Consider the following 21389-nt stretch of genomic DNA (forward strand, 5'->3'; position numbering starts at 1 on the left):
GAGATGATATTTGGGTTACAAAATGGAAAAGCATGTGATAAATTTTGGTCTGTGTGCATGTATATTATGTATATATGTGTGAATGTGTATGAACAGTTTAAAGAGCTAGGACATCAAAGAGCTGTGAAAGCTGCAATTCAGTTAACAGAACAGAATTTGCAGCATTATTTTTTAATATGTATGTGCAGATATATGTGTGTATCTATTAAGCTCTTTTTAGGCCCTAGGCACTCTCAATTGTACGTTCTTGAATTAGACTATATAGAAATATATAAGGGAGAAATGCCTTGTCACTTACAAACCTCATATTACCAACTTTAATTTTTGCTCTTGAAGGTGGTGCAGTGTGTGAGAAATTCATGATACTTCATTCTAAAATAGCAGCCATTTTGTTGGATGCTACGATTATACTTAGGATTCACCTGATAACTAATGAGGAGAAAAGTAGGGATGATATTGCGCCACTGTAAAGTCTACAACTGCATTGCTCCGCAGAACTGGTAACTTGGCAACATTCTGTTTTAAGATCGTTCAACTTCATTTGCTAAAGAACTGTCCATTGGCTGATGCTGGCCATACATTTCCACTAGAAACAGTGTTTAGTAGTAACCTAAGATTGCTGAAACAACTGTGAAATGCAAGCACTGTAGTAATAAGCAGTATTCCCTGCCCTCTAACAATAGAATCCTTTTCTTTCCGTACCTTAACACCTATGTAAACTTTATTTGAAATGTAATCATACAAATGTCATGAGATAGGCCTATCCATGTAATTCTTATCTACAAAAGCAACCTAACTGCTTTACAATGGAAAAACACCTATACAAGAGAAGCCAGATCCTGCATTAAGATCTGCTAATGCAGAATCTCTCTACCATTTTTGTCTGCTCTGGATCTATCTCCCTCAAACAAACTAATATTTAGCTCAGGCTAACATCTCCAGGCAGAGTACTTCCTGTTAAACTCAATATGGCCTAAAGAAAGCTCTTTATCTTACCTCCTGATACTAGATAGGGTTGCCAGGTGGCTGAAAGAAAAATACCGAACCCCCCATCCCAAAAGAAAAAACCCACCGGGAAAAAATTTTGTTGAAGGAAAAAAAAGAGGAGAGCGGGGAGGCAAAGTTGTTGAGCTGCTGGGCAGGTAATCATTAAAAAACAAAAAAAAAACCAAACCCGAACACGCTTCATTGGGGGGAGGAAGGGTGTGGCCAGGAAGGGAGTGGTGCTGGCTGAGAGGGGGGGCCTGGAAACAGCTAATGGGGGGGAGGGCAGCAACGGGGCTAGCCGGGGGAGATGGGGGGCCAACGGGAAGCAGGGCTGGTCGTGGGGGGGGGGGGATTGGGTGGAATGGGGTTGGCCGCGGGATATCGGGGGAGGGCGAACCGGCCAGAAGGGAGCAGGGCTGGGCGGGAAGCACAGCTGGGGGGGATCAAGGGCTGTGAGGGTGGCTGGGAAGAAGGGGGAGCGGGAAGCAGAGCTGGCGGGGGGGCCAGGAGGAAGGGGGAGCAGGAAGCACACCTGTCCCCCTATTTTACCACACAGATGCCAGCACCCACCCCCTCTTTCCCCAGCTACCTACCCCATGTAGTCTGCTCCCTCTCTCCTCCCCTCGTAGACCAGCAGGATAGAGAATGCTGGGTTCCTCACATAAAACTGCAGCCAAGCCCAGCTGTTGTAATCACACCTGTCCTCTTCCACCATTTATTTGCCCCCTCCCCCTTATATGCCCTCCCTGCCAGCTGGAAGAGGCAAACTCCATCTATAGCATGGAAATGGAACTGCTGCTGCTGAGGGAGAAGTACCTGGCCCCCAGTGAAGCAGACCCTGAGCTCCTGGGCAGGGCTTATTAAGCAGCTATGACACTAGGCTTCTGCCCAAGTTACAGAGAACCTTGGTAACTAGGTAGTGAAAGGTTTTTTTTTTTTATTATACTTGTATGTTGTTTGTTGAGTAAAGATTTAATACACCTGCATTAAATTGATCATCATTTACACATGTATTCTAATAAAAAATAGCAAATCATTAAGTGTGATTTAGCAGTTTTCTTGTCTTATTTTTTAATCAATTATGAATTATTTTAGGCCCTAAATTTTTCATGTGCCCTAGGCGCTTTGCCTACTGTGTCTAATGGATAATCAGGCCCTGTATATACTTTTTATGTGTGTGCAGATACAATTGTTGCACACTATATAGAGAAATATTGTAGAATTTTTGTGGAGTGTTTTAGGGCTCATCCTGACTAACTTAATTTATTGGAAAAACAAATCTACATAATGCTGAAGCCAAGTGAGTTTTTATTAATAGGGGCAGTCTGGACGCGCCGCGTCGACAAAGAAGCCTTTCTTGATCGGCACAGGTAAACCTGGCTTCACGAGGCATACCTGTGCCGATCAAGAAAGGCTTCTTTGTCGACGCGGCGCATCCAGACTGTCCCGATCTGCCGACAAACAGCTGATCGGCAGAGCGGGGCAGCCATTTAAATTTAAATGAAGCCGCGATTATTTTAATCGCGGCTTCATTTCCCTCTGCCGATCTGTCTAATCTACATGCCTCCGTCGACGGAGGCATGTAGTCTAGACACACCCTTGGATAATACATCCAGTGCATTTTTGTTTTAAGTACCTGTATTACAGCTCAAATGGTCTGTATTATTCTGAATTTGATCTCACAACATTTAAATCTCATTTAACTAATTTCTGGTCTAATCCATTTTAGCATATCAAAACAGGACATTACTCCTTCTATGAGCCCTGACTGCTTGAAACAGCTCTTGTCAGTCATCAAAAGAAGCTAAGGCCAGGTCTACATTAGAAACTTTTGCCAGCATAGCAATCTTAGTTCAGGAGTGTGATTTTTTTTTTTGCTTTCAAAAGCCCAACAGAAATTTCATTGTCACTGGTTTATATCAAGTTCCCAGGAAGATATTAGATTTTTACAGAGAAATTGAGAGCTGTCTCAGTGAGAGAAATAGTTGACATAATTCTGGAAAACATTGTTGGCAATGTTTTAAAATATACAAAAAGTTCTTGCAAAAAGGTCATGTCTTATGGTAAATAAACAAATGCTCAAAAATAGGATGAAACCCCAATCCACAGAGGAAACAAAAACAAAGTATTCATTGCTTCTTTGAGGTTTTCCAGAAAAGAAAAATAAAACATACATTTTAGAGTTGGTTTAGAACCCCCAAAATGTCTTTTCTTGGCCTCAGTGTCTGACCGCTATAGAATTCTCTAATTTGGTGTTTGTCTAGGGGAAATGGAGTCAGTGCAGTCACTCCTCTTAGTCTTATTGTGTGGTTTATATATAGACAGTACATGTTTAGAGTGCACCATGGAGGAAATGACTTTAGTGGGCTGAATGAAAAGGCATGGATGTTGCATAAACTTTATACCCTTTGAGATGCTTTCATCTCTCCCTTTCTCTCTTTTTGTAGCAGGTCACTTTAACTAGAACTTAGTGAAATTTTTCTTCTGAAGTCATTTTTTCATCCCAAAATGCAGATTTGAGTCATCTAAAATGTTTCAGGAACTTATGTGAAATTAATTGAATTGTTTCAAATGGAAAAAAAAAGCAGTGAAAATTTAGAAAAATAAAAATATTTAATGTCACATTTTTATGTGAAATAACTTTTTACTTCAAATTTTACCTCCAATTTTATTAAGAAAAGGTTAAAAAACTCAACAATTAATACTTTAATTACAGATAGATAGATAGATAGATAGATAGATAGATAGATAGATAGATAGATAGATAGATAGATAGATAGATAGATAGGTGAATAACTTATTTTTTTGGTCATTGGATAAGCCTAAAACATTAAAACATCAGGTTGAACCATTTCATTCTATCATCATCTTTAATTTGCAAAAATATACGTTAGTGTCAAGATCTAAGAATGTCTTTAGACTTCGTTTAAAAAAATGGTGACTTCAACATCTATGAAAAATGTTGATTGTAAGACTTAGGAGACCAAACCCTTGATTTATCCAAACATCAGAGAGAGAGCAGTGCCAGCTTCTTCACTTTGTTCTGTCACTGTTTCTCATCCCACACCTAAACAGACCATCTCTTTGGGTGAGGAGGAGAACTCATTTTTCACCACACTTGTGTTTTTTGTTACATGCTGTCAGACCACCAGTTCCTTTCATATATAGGACATGGAGCACCCATTAGGTGCCAGCAGCTTCCAGTTACGTATTATCAAACTTAGATTAAAGAAAAGTTGATGATTAATGGATAAGTATCTGGGGGTATGTCTACACTACAAAGTTAGTTCGAACTAACGGATGTTAGTTCGAATTAACTTTAATAGGCGCTACACTAGCGCTCTGCTAGTTCGAATTTAATTTGAACTAGCGGAGCGCTTAGTTCGAACTAGGAAAACCTCATTTTACGAGGATTAAGCCTAGTTCGAACTAGCTAGTTCGAATTAAGGGCTGTGTAGACCCTTAATTCAAACTAGTGGGAGGCTAGCCCTCCCCAGGTTTCCCTGGTGGCCACTCTGGCCAACACCAGGGAAACTCTATGCCCCCCTCTCGGCCCCGGACCCCTTAAACGGGCATGGGCTGGCTACGGTGCCCGTGCCAGGTGCAAGCCTGCCAGCACCCAGCCAGCAGACCCTGCACCTGGCACGGATCGAGCCAGCCACCCGATGCCCCCAGCCCTCCCCCTCTTCCCGGGACCAGGCTGGCGGCTCCCTGGAGCTTGCCCGGGACCGCAAGAGGCGGGCACCCGCCTGGGCTAGTGCGGACATCGTGGACCTTGTCCACGATCTCCACACTAGGCACAGGAGAGTGGCCAGCTAGGGCAGGAGAGCTGCCAGCCTGGCCACCCAGGAGCAGGTGTGCATGAAAATCAAGGGGGTCCACTGAGACCCCCAACCCTGAGCCCTGAGCTTATAATGGCCGTCCTGGGTCAGACCAAAGGTCCATCTAGCCCAGTAGCCTGTCTGCCGACAGCGGCCAACCCTAGGGACCCTGGAGGGGATGGACCAAAGACAGTGACCAAGCCATTTGTCTCATGCCATCCCTCTCCAGCCTTCCACAAACCTTGGGCAGGTACACCACTCCTACTCCCTGGCTAATAGCACTCCATGGACCCAACCTCCATGACTTGATCTCACGTCCCTTTAAACTCTGTTGTAGTTCTAGCCTTCACAGCCTCCTGCAGCAAGGAGTTCCACAGGTTGACTCTTTGCTTTGTGAAGAACAACTTTCTGTTACTAGTTTGAAGCCTGCTACCCATTCCTTTCCTTTGGTGTCCTCTAGTCCTTCTTTATTGGAACTAATGAAGAACTTTTCTGTATGCACCCTCTCCACCCCACTCCTGCTTTTAGAGACCTCTATCCTGTCCCCCCCTCCGTCTCCTCTTTTCTAAGCTGAAAAGTCCCAGTCTCTTTAGCCTCTCTTCATATGGGACCTGTTCCCAACCCCTGATCATTGTAGTTGCCCTCCCCTCTCCCACCCTCTCTCTTCCCCTCTCCCACCTCCTTTTCCCAGTCTCCCTGAGTTTTGTTCAATAAAGACAGATTCCATTTTTGAACACAATTGTCCTTTATTTTGTACATCAAGAAAAGGGGCTAGGGAAGGGTAAGTGGAAGGAGGTGAGGGAGGAATGGGGTACGAGCCCCCAATGGGGAGGACTGGGCTGGCTCTGCGGGCTTCTGGGGGTGGAAGCTCTCCTGCAGCCCCCCAATTGTTCCCTCTCCCCAGATGTCAGTCTGCGGCAAGTGCAGCCGGTCTGATGGCCGAGTGGTGTGATGTGCCCAGTGTGGGTAGTCCAGGCACTCCAAGCCAGGACTGCTTTGCAAGCGGGGCACCCCTGAGAACTGTCTGTCCGGGGTGGGGGTCGGGACCCTTTAAGCGCAGCCCTCGGCTAGCCTGAGACAGCAGCTCCACGCTCTAAGTCCTCCTCTGATGCCCTGCCGGCACTGCTTCCGGCCATCCTTAAGCCTGGTTCAGGATCCACTTAATGTGGACATGCTAGTTCGAATTAGCAAAACGCTAATTCGAACTAGTTTTTAGTTCTAGACGCGTTAGTTCGAATTAGCTTAGTTCGAATTAACTAATTCGAATTAACTAATTCGAATTAGCGCTGTAGTGTAGACGTACCCTTATTGCCTGCTCCTTGAGTCATCTAATCCCTTTCCAATGCACTTGCACAAAGAAACAAAGTCCAGGATGACATCCAAAATGTTGACTTTCCTGAAAAATGACACAACCACTCAATAGTTTACAAACAAGCAAGCAACCAAACAAAAAGAATCTACAAATAACACCCTTCTCATGCATAAAACTCTTACCTCTTCAAAGTGAGGGCTGCAGTAATCTAAAATCCCATGCCCGGTTTAACTGTTCCCTAAAGGTTAATCACAAGAAGCAAAGGGAGGGGAAGGATACTGCTATATTACCTCTATATTCCTAGTCAAACAGATCAGGCAACTACGATTTAAAAGCTGATAAAGACCGGAGGGAACGCTTCCGTGCTTTTGTTGTTCTTTGTTTTCATTACTTGAGTACACTGCTCTTTTGCCACAAGTTATTCAGAGCTGGCTGCCAGTGGATCAGCAGAGATCCTGACCGCAACACACTGATTCAGTGTCTTTCCTCTCTTCTGACAGATCAGGGTGACTATCTCTGGGCTACTTCCCAAGTGCTCCCATGGGCATACCTGGCTTGGTACCAGCTCCTCCTGGTATTCAGGGAATGAAGACTGGCAGGGTTTCCATCAGTTCTGGACCTGGGGTCATCAGTAGCCCTGATGGTCCTGGACAGTTTTCCACCTCGGGAGTTCAGGAAAGGCACCTGGTTCCTTCAGTGGCTGAGGTCCAACTGAGCTCTTAGCTCCAGCCTTTATACTCTCTGGCCCTGCCCTTTTGCTTCCTGGGGGCAGGTCTGGTTTCCTTTGGCCCTGCTCACCAGGGTGTCTTGGGGAGTTCTTCCCATTCTGGATCAGGGGGAGGGCAAGCTGACTCACTACAGTGCCCCTTCACCATTCCAGAGCACATGTTTCCTGCTGATGATTTTTGTTAAAAATCCATTCAATTTGTGACTGATTCGTTGGGGGAAAATTTTATGTCTCCTGCTCTGTGTTTTACTGCATTCTGCCATATACTGCATGTTACTGGATGATGTTTCGGATGATGACCCAACACAGGTGTTTCATTTTAAGAACGCTTTCACTGCAGATTTGACAATGCAAAGAAAGTACCAATGTGAGATTTCTAAAGATAAAGATAGCACTCAATCTGAGGTTTCAGAATCTAAATGCCTTCCAAAATCTGAGAGGGATGAGGTGTGTTCCCTGGTTTCAGAAGTCTGAAAAGAGCAACACTTTGATGCGGAAGCTACAGAACCTGAACAACCAAAAAAGAAAACCAACTTTCTGCTGGTGGCATCTAACTCAGATGATAAAAATGAACATTCATTGGTCTGCACCGCTTTGCATCATTATTGAGCAGAACCCATCGTCAGCATGGCCATGTCCTCTGGAATGATATTTGAAGCATGAAGGGACATATGTATCTTGAGCACATCTGGCATGTAAATATTTTGTGATGCCAGTTGCAACAGTGCTATATGAACACCTGTTCTCACTCTCAGGTGACTATAAACAATGAGTGGGCAGCATTATCTTTCACAAATAAAAACAAACATGTTAGTTTGGGCAATAGGCTGAAGAATAAGTAGGACAGAGTGAAATTGTAGACTCTAAAGTTTTACATTGGTTTATTTTTATATAAAGTCACTTTTGTATATAGTTACATTTGTAGGTTCAACTTTTGTGATAGACAGATTGTACTACAGTATTTGAATGAAATGAATTGAAATGCTATTTCTTTTTTCTTTTTTACAGTGTAATACAAATAAATATAAACTGAGCATTATTCACTCTGTATTCTGTTGTAATTTAAATCAATGTATTTGAAAATGTAGAAAGCATCCAAAATGTCTATTATTAACAGTGCAATTGCATGATTAATCACTTGCTAGCCCTACTAGAAATGCATTTTGCCTATGTCAGGAAGAGAGACATTTGTTGAGTTTCATCCAGAGAAGTATTGAGCATTGTGGGTTGATATTACACTATTGAAGCCAATGGGAATTTTGCAACCAAATTCAATGTGACAAGAATGAAGGCAGTACTGAGCTGCTGGAAACTATTGTGAGAGTACCAAACTTTGTGTGTGTGTGGGTGAAGACAGCATATCTATATGTCCTTCACTGTGGGTTTTGGCTCTATAATCCTAAATCCTCTTTATGGATAATACATATAGATTGTTTCATCTGTAATCAATACAATTTTCAACCTATTTTTCTTTAATGGAAAATCCAAGTATAAAGCACTATACATTATATTTCAAACTTTCATTTTAGTTAACTGTTTTGGAGCACCATGTGTGAGGCAGCAAAGTTGAATGAAATTAGAACACAAAAACTGAGGAAACTATGATACTTTTATATCACGTGGCATACCGTCCAGTGACAGATGTATGCTGTTTTTTTCCAGTCAGAAATTCTATGTAGTGTGTGGCATATCCAAGGCAAAAATCCAGTCTATGGTACTCTTGTCACTTTACTGAGTAACTCGGGCTTTGTGAATCCCAGTGATTTCCTAGGCGATAAAACGTTAGGTGTTATGATGCTCATCATCACAGTGTCTAACTCCTTTTATGCTCCCAGGCCAATGTGCCTTCAGTGGTAGAAGCACATGTGAGATGTTGGGGTATCTGTGTCTACTCTTACTGGATATTTGACTCATCAAGGCATCCTTTCAGGTAGACCAAGCAGTGGCCATGCCACAAACATGTATCTTATTCCAGACACCGAGTTCAGGTGAACTGGAAGAAATCACTTACATCTCCAGCCTAGATAATATCTTTTTCCAGGGACAGTTAGGGATTCTCAGAAAGACAGAGGTTTTTATTTTTAATTAGAAAGATTTTGAAAATGCAATAGAAGTACTATAAGAGAACTTGTACCAAATAGTAATGTTCTTCCTCAAACTCATATGCCTTATTCCAGGGATGGGGAACCTTTTTTGGGGTTGGGGGCTACTGACTCAGAAAAATCAGTGGGGGGGGGGCACACAAGTGAGAAGAAGAAAAAAACCAACAATCCAAACCCTCACTGATTTGACGTGTCCCCTGACTGAGAAGAAGAAAGACACTCTCCACATTCCCCTCACATACCAGAGCCTGAGGAGGGGGTAGCCTAGTAGTTTTGTATGCCTCAGCCCTGCAATGGGATGGCAGGGGAGATGGAGCACCAGTGCAGGCTCCCCAATGGTGGGGGGAGCCCTGCGCCTTGGGGGATGGATCCAGGCAAGCTGGGAGCTGCATCTGGCCTCTGGGCCTGAAGTTCCCCACCCCGCCTTATGCCTTTGGTGGCATATGCAATACTGCATGAACATATAAAAGTGAGGCCTCTGCCACACTGGCTACCAAGATATTATATTTCAAACATAGAAGCATGTTTAGGAATTTGAAACTACCCAGGCATGTGTTCCTATCACTCATATGATGGAGTCAATGTTGCAATGTGTTCAAAGAAATTACATTCAAATTCCCAGCTCCATTAGCCACGGTCACCTCTAATGATCCAATTCTGGCCCAGAGAACTCATTTCAAGAACTTGACAGTTCATGGTCACTGGACTTTCTGGGAGAAAAAAGACTAGGTAACTTCATTCTATCAAGAAGTGCAGTACTTGCTGACAATATTACAGTGATGTTTTATGTGAACAAGCTGGAAGAAAACATTCTAGCCCTAAGGGAGTGGTGTATAGTACAACAAATTTATCCAAAGCTTTATCTTTATAAAGCTTTATTTATCTTGCAAGCAAGGAGAGTATGCTGGTAAATCTGCTGATCATGATCAGCTCAAACAGTCACTCAAGAACTCAGTTACAAGCAACATCTTCCTGTGGGAATATTTGGACATGGTCTTATTTGCAACAAAACACGGTCCCTAATACCAGAGACCTTGCTCCAGAGCCAGAACAGACAATCAGTCCATTTCTTTGCATTTCTTCTGCACTATGTGATGAGGTTTGGGGGGAGGGGAAGTGGATCATAGCTATTTGTTCCCCCTAATTCATCGAAGTCAACAAGTTCATAGGAAAATCAAACAAGATGGAACCTAAATTATCCTAGTTGTTCCAGTCTGGGTGATATAATAGTGATGCTACTACGATTATCAAAACGGGAGTATCTGTGTCCAAAATTTTAGACCTTACCAACAAAGAAGAGAGGTCAGATTTTCCATCAGGATACAGGCACTCTGCCCTTGACAGGATGGGATGTAGGATTTTGACAAATCTGGAACTGTTCTGTTTGAAGATTGTGGTAAACTCCAGGAAGGTGTCAACTCATCTCTGTTGCGATCATATGTAGCAAAAGTTTTCTTTGAGGACAACCAACCATAGCATAAATCCAGCTTTGGTTCCTAGTCAATCCATATTGGAGTGCTAACTTTCCTTAAAATCTGACGAAGTGGGTCTTTGCCCACGAAAGCTTATGCTCCTACACTTCAGTTAGTCTATAAGGTGCCACAGGACTCCTCGTCGCTTTTTTTTTAAAATCCTTGTGACTCCTATTGCTGGTAAATTACATCTTATCCACATCACACCTAAGTCAAGCAAATGACCATATTTAGCCATTATGTATTAAATTGGTTCTCAAAGGACTCAATGAATGTCTAGAATCCTAGTTATAGAAGCCACAGTTACACAGGACCTCAGGAGCTCATGAAACTTTCTTTCAAACCTATGGAAGAATGTCCTGTGTCATTTCTCATCTAAGACAACGTTTAATGTAGCAATTGCATCCACTAGAAGGGTGACTCAGCTGCAGTTTCTCATGGCTGAATTCCCTTAACAGTCTGTCAGAAAAATAAAATGGTCCTTTGTCCATCTCTGAATTGATGCCATTCCCAAAATGGTAACAGAATTCCATCTCAATCAGGCCATAAACTAACCCATATTTCCATTAACCTCACTCTCACTCAGGGGAACCTAATCTATCTACCTTAGCTGCTAAGGAAGCATTAGCCTTTTATTTGAGTAGGTCTAAGAAATATGAGACATCTACTAAACTGACTGCCTCTTTATATGGAAAAGAATACAATTTAGGAATTTACATCCTGGTGTGATACTCTGTATTGGAAAGAATTATAAAGATATCTCTAGTTCTCTTCCAGAAGTACTGTGCGGACTTGCTTAGTGTGCAAGCCATTTACATGGCTTGTGTAAGACATGTTCCCATAGTCTGTAGAGCTGCCACTTGGAGCTCCATTCATGCTGTCACCAAAGATAATCTTTTAGGGTATGTCTACATTTGCACCCTAGTTCGAACTAGGGAAGCAAATATAGGCATTCGAAATAGTCAGTGAAGTAGGAATTTAAATATCCCGCACTTCATTAGCATGATCTTGCCGGAATGTTACCCTGATCAACAGCTGTTTCGAAAGTGAAAGTGCACTCCGGGACGTGTTAGTTCGAACCAAGCCTCTTGCAATTTCTAGAAAGCTCATGTGTCCATCAAAGGAGAGCTCTAGAAAGTAGATAGAGAATACTGGGAAACCAGAAAATTTATTAATTTTCTAGATAACACTGTGAAATCTAGGACTATATCAATGGAACAGGTACTTTTGAAGGACATGATAATGACACTATATAGATGTAGACTTGGGGAAAATAATCTTTGCCATGATGTCATATGACTTTTAAACACCTTTGGAATAAAAAATGTTGAATGTGATTTTTTTGAGCTTTTAAGTCAAATCTGAAGGTTTGTAGGTCAAATTCAAGCCCTTACTTCACATAAATTAAAAATTATATTTCCAATTATATATGGCATGAGTTTCAATTTCTAGGAGTTTGACAGGATGTTTAAACAGTATATTGAGAACTGCATTTAAAATTTTCCAGAATCTAATTTTTAAAAACAAAAGTCACTTTCCTTGACAAGTGAGCAGAAGTTTCTTGTTTTTTAATTATTATTATTATTATTAATTATTATTATTTTATTCATTATATGACTAAGGGGCTTGCTGTGCTAGCCTTGGCTCTCCCCTGGCCACCTGGAAGGGCCAGGCCAAAGTGTAGCAGCCCTGGCTTGCCCCGGCTCTCTCTCACAGCTGCTGGGCCCTCAAGAGGCCAGGCCAGCCCTGGCTCCTCCCACAGTTACTGGGGGGTTTGGCTGGGTTGAGACTGCTGGGGGGCTGGGCTGAGGTTGAGGCTGGCCTAGCTCTTTCCCTCCGATTGCCAGCTGGCTGTGGGGAGGAAGGGTGCATGGGTCTGCCCCCCCCCCCCCACAAGAGGGAAGGGGGAAGTCGCAAGGCTCCCACCCCTCTGAAGTACCGGAGAGGGGGCGGAGAGAGAGGGAGGGGGTGGGGTGGCTGAGGGCGGAGGAAGGGGCTGCGGGTCTCAGAGTGGTGTGATTATGTCACAGGAAACGTTATTTTATGTGTATAGAGAGACAACATGCCATTAATTAGCTTTGCCATCCTTGAGAAATGGCAAGAAAAGCTGAGGCCATATATGTGCTTTCAAGAATAGGAAAATATTGTGCCCTAAAGTTGTTGTTAAAAACAAACAAACAGACAATCAATCAAACATCAGGTGATTCACTAATCCATTAGAGAAGAGAGAACATTTGGCCTCTTGCCTCTCTGAATCATTCATCTGTGTCCCACATCTCCTTATTAAAGGCTTAATGAATTGGAACTTGGCTTCAGTCTGTTTTATTGGACTCCAGAGATTGCACGTTATATACCACCCATCTAGAAGTTGCAGTCTAATACAGAAATTTATAGATCGAAAGCTGTGATTTTCAACCTTTTCTGCATTTTCAGACTCCTAAAAAATTCAGATGGAGGTGCAGACCTTTTTGTACATCTTAAATATAGTTTGCAGACCCCTAATGATTTAAGGGAAATTGCCTTCCTAATGATATATGGTAGCACCTTCAACTACTTATGATCTAGGTGGGCTTCATGTTAGGGATGTTAGATGTTGTGTAATTGAATAGTTGTGTAACCATGTGAATTCTTAGCCATCTCTTCTATAGTTCCTGGGGATGGGGCCGGCAGCCAATGTGCTCTCAGTCCCAATCCTGAGGAGTCCCCTGCTGTCCCGTGCTGCTACCTCTATATCAGAGGCAGCAGTGTGGGGTGCCATATGGTAGCTGGTCGACAAAAGGAGCCAGTTTAAAAACCATCTACCCACTCAGACTGGCTGCCTGCCTCCACGCGCTGCTGCCTTCAATAAAAAGGCAGCAGCAGCACAGGGTGACAGCAGCCCCTGTCCACAAGGAGCTCAGACCCCCAACGGACAGGGGTTGTTGCCATGGACTAGCCTGTCTATGGGGAGCTCGGGCCACTGTGGAGAGAGGCTGCTTCACAGCAGCCTCCCCTAACCCCTGCTGCAGGTGGCACCATGAACCTGGTGCTGGGGGGAACCGGCTTTTAAGCTAGCTCCCCCCGGCCCTCCCTGCCTGCGTAGGAGGCAGCAAGAAGAGGGGGAAGTCAGATCCACAGAGCTGGCTTGAAAGCCAGCTTTCCACATGTATCGTCTCCAGCCTGCCTCCCCCCTCACCCTACGCATGGCTGCCTGTCGACCAGAGACAGCAGGATGTGGTGTGGTGGTGCAGGTAGATTTAGTGCTCATAAGGAGCCTGCTGAAAGTCAGCTCTTCAATGTCATTGGATCCCATTCCCTGCCCTTGCTGCCTCTGATACAGAAGCAGCAAGAGGTGGGGAGTGAATATACTCGATGAGATTAACTGATAAGACCAGGCTTATCGGTTAATTGTGTAGTCGACTACACGTTGACATCCCTAGTTCATGTGTCTCTCTTCAAATTTGAAAAGTTCATACATTATTTTTGCTGAATTAATTGTGACTTCAGGGATGATCAAGAGAATATGAAAAAGATCTATTATATTTTATTTCTTATTTATATGCTGGATGACTTTTTTCCCTTCTAATTTTAATTTTAAAAAATTTTCCTGGGAGATTTGTCCTTAGTTTTTAACAATTAACACTCAGCAAGAAAGTTCATTTCATCATATACTTCAAAGGCCTTGGGTCACTGATAGAGACTTCAGTTATAATGGAGTTAAATAGTGACTGTGTCAGAACCATTGATCTAGAATTCCGTGCACCAATAGACATTCAGGACTGGAGCTACCAAAACAGACATCACTATGGCTATGTCTACACTACACTTCTTTTTTGGAAAAGGGTAAGCAAAATTGCACACCGTAATTTTCACACCTTTTTCCAATTCTTTTTTCGGAAGTGGCTTTCCTGAAATTTGGCCCATCTACACTGGGCCATGTTTTGGGAAAACCTCCCTTTTCAGAAGAGCCCTTCTTCCCCATGAAATGAGGTTTACAGGGCTTCCAAAAGAGTGCATCTGCTGTTCCGAAAAAAATTTCAGAAGAGCAGACATATTCCCCGATGCAGCCGAGTTTTTCTGGAATACCTATGGTATCCCGGAAAAACTCTGTAGTGTAGACGTATCCTATACAACTTTGATTGTATGCAGCACTGTAGCTTTGTTGATCCCAGGATATTAAAGGGTATGTCTACACTACAAAGTTAATTCGAACTAACAGACGTTAGTTCGAATTAACTTTCATAGGCGCTACACTAGCGCTCCGCTAGTTCGAACTTAATTCAAATTAGCGGAGCGCTTAGTTCGAACTAGGTAAACCTCATTCTACGAGGACTAAGCCTAGTTCGAACTTACTAGTTCGAAATAAGGGGTGTGTAGCCTCTTAATTTGAACTAGTGGGAGGCTAGCCCTCCCCAACTTTCCCTGGTGGCCACTCTGGCCAACACCAGGGAAACTCGTCTGCCCCCCTCCCGGCCCCGGACACCTTAAAGGGGCACGGGCTGGCTACTATGCCCGTGACAGGTGCAAGCCTGCCAGCATCCAGCTAGCAGACCCTGCACCTGGCACGGATTGAGCCAGCCACCCGATGCCCCCCAGCCCTCCCCCTCTTCCCGGGACAAGGCTGGCGGCTCCCGGGAGCTTGCCCGGTACCGCAAGAGGCGGGCACCCGCCTGGTCTAGTGCGGACATCGTGGACCTTGTCCACGATCTCCGCACTAGGCACAGGAAAGTGGCCAGCTACGGCAGGAGAGCTGCCAGCCTGGCCACCCAGGAGAATCATGAAAATCAAGGTGGTCCACTGAGACCCCCCGACCCTGAGCCCTGAGCTTACAATGGCCGTCCTGGGTCAGACCAAAGGTCCATCTAGCCCAGTAGCCTGTCTGCCGACAGCGGCCAACCCTAGGAACCCTGGAGGGGATGGACCGAAGACAGTGACCAAGCCATTTATCTCGTGCCATCCCTCTCCAGCCTTCCACAAACCTTGGGCAGGGACACCACTCCTACCCCCTGGCTAATAGCACTCCATGGACCCAACCTCCATGAATTGATCTCACTTCTCTTTAAACTCTGTTCCAGTTCTAGCCTTCACAGCCTCCTGCAGCAAGGAGTTCCACAGGTTGACTCTTTGCTTTGTGAAGAACAACTTTCTCTTACTAGTTTGAAGCCTGCTACCCATTCCTTTCTTTTGGTGTCCTCTAGTCCTTCTATTATGGGAACTAATGAAGAACTTTTCTGTATGCACCCTCTCTACCCCACTCATGCTTTTATAGACCTCTATCCTATCCCCCCTCATTCTCCTCTTTTCTAAACTGAAAAGTCCCAGTCTCTTTAGCCTCTCTTCATATGGGACCTCTTCCAAACCTCTGATCATTTTAGTTGCCCTCCCCTCTCCCACCCTCTCTCTTCCCCTCTCCCACCTCATTTTCCCAGTCTCCTTGAGTTTTGTTCAATAAAGAGAGATTCTATTTTTGACCACACGTTTTCTTTATTTTGTACATCAGGAAGGGGGGCTAGGGAGGGGTAAGTGGAAGGAGGTGAGGGAGGAATGGGGTATGGGGAGGACTGGGCTGGCTCTGCGGGCTTCTGGGTGTGGAAGCTCTCCTGCAGCCCCCCAATTGCCCTCTGTCCCCAGATGGCAGCCTGCGGCAAGTGCAGCCGGTCTGATGGCCGAGTGCTGTGATGTGCCCAGTGTGGGCACTCAGGACACTCCAAGCCAGGACTGCTTTGCAAGCGGGGCACCCCTGAGAACTGTCTGTCCGGGGTGGGGGTCTGGTCCCTTTAAGCACAACCCTCGGCTAGCCTGAGGCAGCAGCTCCACGCTCTAAGTCCACATCTGATGCCCTGCCGGCACTGCTTCTGGCCATCCTTAACCGCGGTTCAGGGTCCACTCAGTGTGGACATGCTAGTTCGAATTAGCAAAACGCTAATTCGAACTAGTTTTTTAGTCTGGATGCGTTAGTTCGAATTAGCTAAGTTAGTTCGAATTAGCGCTGTAGTGTAGACATACCCAAAGAGACAAGGAAGGTGGGATAATTTTATTGGACCAACTTCTGTTGATGAGAAAGAAACTTTTGTGGTTGCACAGAGCTCTTCAAGCTGGGAAACAAGTTAAAGCTTGTGCAAGAGCTGTGAGTAAGCCTGGAAGCTTATCTTCCACCAGTGTAAATTGATTAATGAAGATATTGCCTCACCCACTTTGCATCACTATAAGCATAAGTCATGTGGATCTATATGATATGCAAAGATATATCTAATTTTCCGAGTTATTCAACATTTTCCACAGAGATCAAAATCATACCATAAATGAGTAACTATAGCTATTGCCAACAAAGAGCATGTATTATCCAAAATCAAGCATAAAATAGCTGGCATGCTTATCGACACACCTTGCCTCAGCCACATTGAGATGGATGAAAGATAAAATTTAGTAGGGTTTTAAGATAAAATCATTATCCTTTTCTTTGCTGGAAGATACCGAAGAGTATCTGGTCATATTCTCCTGCTGCACTCCAGAGAATGTGCTTTTTTCTCAATGGCAATGAGAATCAGTAACTTATTAATAGGAGCGTGTTTCATTCATTGCTGAGTAGAAATAGGAATGAAAGAATTCTGCAGTAGGTGGGTGGTAGGGAGAGGAAAGGCGAAAAATGAGTAGTCAAAAAAACCAATTTTGCAAATGCAATTTTTCTTTCTCCATATCTCTTTTTTTATATTCATGAAACTGTTTCGTGTAGTTGTTATTTATAGAAATATTTATTTAATGAAGTGAAGCTTAAAAAGTAAAAAAAACAACACTAAAATGGATTAGGTTTAGAAAAATCACTCAAAAACTGTATCTGTCTGAATCATAGTTTAAAAATGGAAGAATATGAAATCCTACAATGTCAAAGTAGAGAATCTGTAGGTGCACCTATCTAAGAAAGAAAGAGAAATGCTGCAAAGACTGCACCAAACATAATACAGTAAAACTCCAATTGTCCGGCTTCCAGTGGTCCGGCACTTGTGATAGTCCGGCACCAACTGGAACCCAGAAGTGCTCCAGCCAGCCGGACAATTGGAGCTGCTCTGCGCCGCTTCCCCAAATCCGCTGCTGCTGCTGCTGAAACTGACCAGCTGCGGACCTGGGGAAGCGGCACGGAGCAGAGCAGCTAGGGTGCTGCCAGATTGGTCCTGCAGCGTCGCCCCTCACCTGAGTGGTGCTGTGGGACCAACCCGGCAGCACTCTAGCTGTTCTGCCCCATGGCTTCCCCAAGTCCTCCGCTGCTGAAACTGACCAGCGGCGGACTTGGGGAAGGATGGGCAGAGCAGCTGGGGTGCTGCCCGGTTGGTCCCGCAGCGCTGCCCCTCGCCAGCACCCGATTCGCCCCACGCTGCGCCGTTCCCTGCTCACCCCCCCCCCCCGCCACAGACCCGTCACAGCCCCCCTGCCGGAGTACCTCCTGATCCTCCGGCATATCCAATAATCCAGCACCTCCTGGGTCCCAATGGTGCCAGATTATCAGAAGTCTGCTGTACAAGTGAATGTAGGGATAGGTGTAACTTCTCTTATCATTTGTTAAGCTGTCTTCATATATTCTTTTGGTCTTAATGAGACTAGCACGTGGGCATCAGGGATGATGGAAGGAAAAGAGTGGGGGTATGTCTACACTACCCCGCTAGTTCGAACTAGCAGGGTAATGTATGCATACCGCACTTGCTAATGAAGCCCGGGATTTGAATTTCCCGGGCTTCATTAGCATAAGCGGGGAGCCGCCATTTTTAAATCCCCGCTGCTTCGAACCCCGTGTAGCGCGGCTACACGGGGCTCGAACTAGGTAGTTCGGACTAGGGTCCTATTCCGAACTACCGTTACTCCTCGTGAAACGAGGAGTACCGGTAGTTCGGAATAAGCACCCTAGTCCGAACTACCTAGTTCGAGCCCCGTGTAGCCGCGCTACACGGGGTTCGAAGCAGCGGGGATTTAAAAATGGCGGCTCCCCGCTTATGCTAATGAAGCCCGGGAAATTCAAATCCCGGGCTTCATTAGCAAGTGCGGTATGCATACATTACCCCGCTAGTTCGAACTAGCGGGGTAGTGTAGACATACCCCAAGGTAATAGCTGAAAATTCTACCTCATCTTCATTCTTTTGGAGATTACTAACATATCACAGCTGTCACGTGAATTAACTGTAGATGTTATGTTTAGGACATTATACAATATTACAGAATTGTTATTTTACCATTTTTAGTCTGAATTATTTTAATGTTATTAAAATAAACTTTTTGTTCTAAAGTATATTTTAATTTGCATCTGGTGAGATTACTGAACATGTGGTACCGGTATCACCCACAGATTTCTATTAATATTCCAAATTCAGTAGTTTTAAAAAGCGATGGAGAAAAATGCCTGCTATTTTTGTAAAGCCAGTTTGCTGAAGAAAACTGTGTTGCAAATGTTTCTTGATTTAACTTAAAAATTATGGTCACTCTGCATTTATCACTATACAGTGACAGACGGGACAACATAACATGAAAAGTCATTGGATGACACGATAGTTTAAAAATTTTACTATCCGGTGACTGACTGCACTCCTGTATTCACAATCTACTCACTACTGTATAAATCTTTGCTCAAAATGTGACTTGTCTGCTATTATTTAAAAACCAATAGCTCACTGGTCAGTAATATGGTGAAATGTATGTGGCAACATTAGGGCTGTGTCTACACTGCACCCCTTTTCCGGAAAAAGGATGCAGATTAGACACTTTGGAATAGGGAAATCTGCGGGGGATTTAAATATCCCCCGCGGCATTTGCATTAACATGGCTGCCGCTTTTTTCCGGCTTGGGGATAAGCCAGAGAAAAGCGCCAGTCTAGACGTGATTCTCCAGAAAATAAACCCTTTTCCGGAGGATCTCTTATTCCTACTTCTTGCCTAAACCAACAACACCCTCCACCCCACCAAACCTCACTGACCTGGGCTCAAGTGCGAACGACCAACTCCCCGCTACTGACAGGACCCCGACTGAGAAAGAGAAAATAAAAAGAGAGACATGCTTCACACACACAACTTAGGATGCTAGTGGCACTCTCACACTCCAGCCCTGTGGGGAGGGAAAGGTTGAAAGAGGCACAGAAGCTCAGTACTTCCTTCCAGAGCTGGGTTAACTACTCTGGAGTCTGGGGCAATACATTTTGTGGGCCCCCCCTAGGCTATGGGGTGGGGAAAAAATGAGCCTCATGGATCAAGGCAAACGAGGGGACCAGATCTGGCCCATCCCTGCTATAATAGTTTCCATTGTGTCCATATCCTCACAATGACAGGAGGCACTACCTTGACACTTCACATTGATTTCACCAGACCTACTTACCTCATACTGATATCAGCACAGACTATGCAAACCTACACACCTAGGACCTTTATTTATATTTAGCTAGCATTGCTTAGTGACTACATTCAAAATATTTTTTAAAATGCTTCACTAAGCTGCAGATTGGAGGAAATCAGGACTTTTGTGCTGTTGTTATTAAAAAAGGGTTAGTTTTACATTCAGTGCCTATAAATAACATTTTGTGTGTGCATAGCGTGTCTGCATGCTGTGTGCTCAAATCATCCATGTCCATACTCAGTTCGGCACTCAACTAGTCATATATGTACAGAAATAGTTGTTTTGCACTGATACATCAAGAGCTTCTATTGATTAGTTAGGTATGCACACTTGCTTGTAGTGTGCTTCATTTAAAAAAAATCTGGATCTGTACGTGTAAACTGAGTGCGAAGAGTGTTGATGCTTCTCTAATTGTAAAGATAGCCCTTTGGCCTTCAGCCTCTGTATTTTATTGTGCTACATCATTATTTCTCTAAGAAAAGCTTACAATAAAATCGACAAAAATGCATTGGCTGAATGTGATGTTTCTTGCTCACTCCCACTTGTTTTGTGTTGAAAATGATTAAAAAGCAAACAAGCAAGTAAACAAACAGACGCGACTTTTTGTTTAATACGTTTAGCCCATGAGGACTTTTTTTGTGTTTATTTTTTGATGTTCTTCAGCTATTTCTGGTTTATTTGTACATGAAATAGTTGTGTTCACATTTGGTTACCCTCCAGTCTAATGAATTGTGATAAACATTATGTTGTTCTCTGTCTTGTTCAGTGCTTGGGGAAGAAAAGCACATCTGGCTTGTAAATCAGAACTAAACATGTTAGGGGATGTCTACACTACCACCCTAGTTCGAACTAGGGTGGTAATGTAGTCAACCAGAGTTGCAAATGAAGCCCGGGATTTGAATTTCCCGGGCTTCATTTGCATGTTGCCGGGCGCCGCCATTGTTAAATGTCCGCTAGTTTGGACTCGGTGCCCGCAGCTACACGCGGCACGAACTAGGTAGTTCGGACTAGGCTTCCTAGTGGAACGAGGAGTACAGGTAGTTTGGAATAGGAAGCCTAGTCCGAACTACCTAGTTCGTGCCGCGTGTAGCCGCGAGCACGGAGTCCGAACTAGCGGACATTTAAAAATGGCGGCGCCCGGCAACATGCAAATGAAGCCCGAGAAATTCAAATCCTGGGCTTCATTTGCAACTCCAGTTGACTACATTAACCACCCTAGTTCGAACTAGGGTGGTAGTGTAGACATACCCTTATATAGGTCTGTAGTACAGATTATGTACACAGTGATGAAAAGAAGAACACTGGAATACCTCTAAACCCTACAGTACCTTTGATATGTAATGTGTGTTACCCGATACACTATAACTACCTGTCCTGCAAATAACAATCTCTTTTTATTTCTTTAGAAATTGCTCCCTGGTTACATGTATTCAGAGCAGAGAATGCTGTGGACTTCTCACAGTTAACATTTGACCTAGGCCAAAAGGAACTTATTGCTGGAGCAAGGTGAGAAATGTATTTGCTTTTGCTGATTATTTTTGTGTGTAGTTACATGCCCATGGGCCAAATTCTGCAATTTCATTTACTTTAAGTCATGAAGACCCACTGAACTGGATGCAA

The 21389-nt window shown here is 44.1% G+C and overlaps 1 protein-coding gene across 4 annotated transcripts in view; it reads left to right on the top strand.

Moving 5' to 3' along the window:
- The window catches only part of SEMA5A (semaphorin 5A), a 549656-nt gene that overhangs the window by 178170 nt on the left and 350097 nt on the right, over positions 1–21389 (top strand). For all 4 annotated transcript variants that reach the window (XM_075921490.1, XM_075921489.1, XM_006111031.3 and 1 more), the window contains one exon: positions 21176–21275. In XM_075921490.1, coding sequence (XP_075777605.1) covers positions 21176–21275 — 100 coding nt within the window. The remainder of the gene's footprint in view (positions 1–21175; positions 21276–21389) is intronic.

The sequence above is a fragment of the Pelodiscus sinensis genome, chromosome 2, assembly GCF_049634645.1.
Source record: "Pelodiscus sinensis isolate JC-2024 chromosome 2, ASM4963464v1, whole genome shotgun sequence".
NCBI classification, from domain to species: Eukaryota; Metazoa; Chordata; order Testudines; family Trionychidae; genus Pelodiscus; species Pelodiscus sinensis.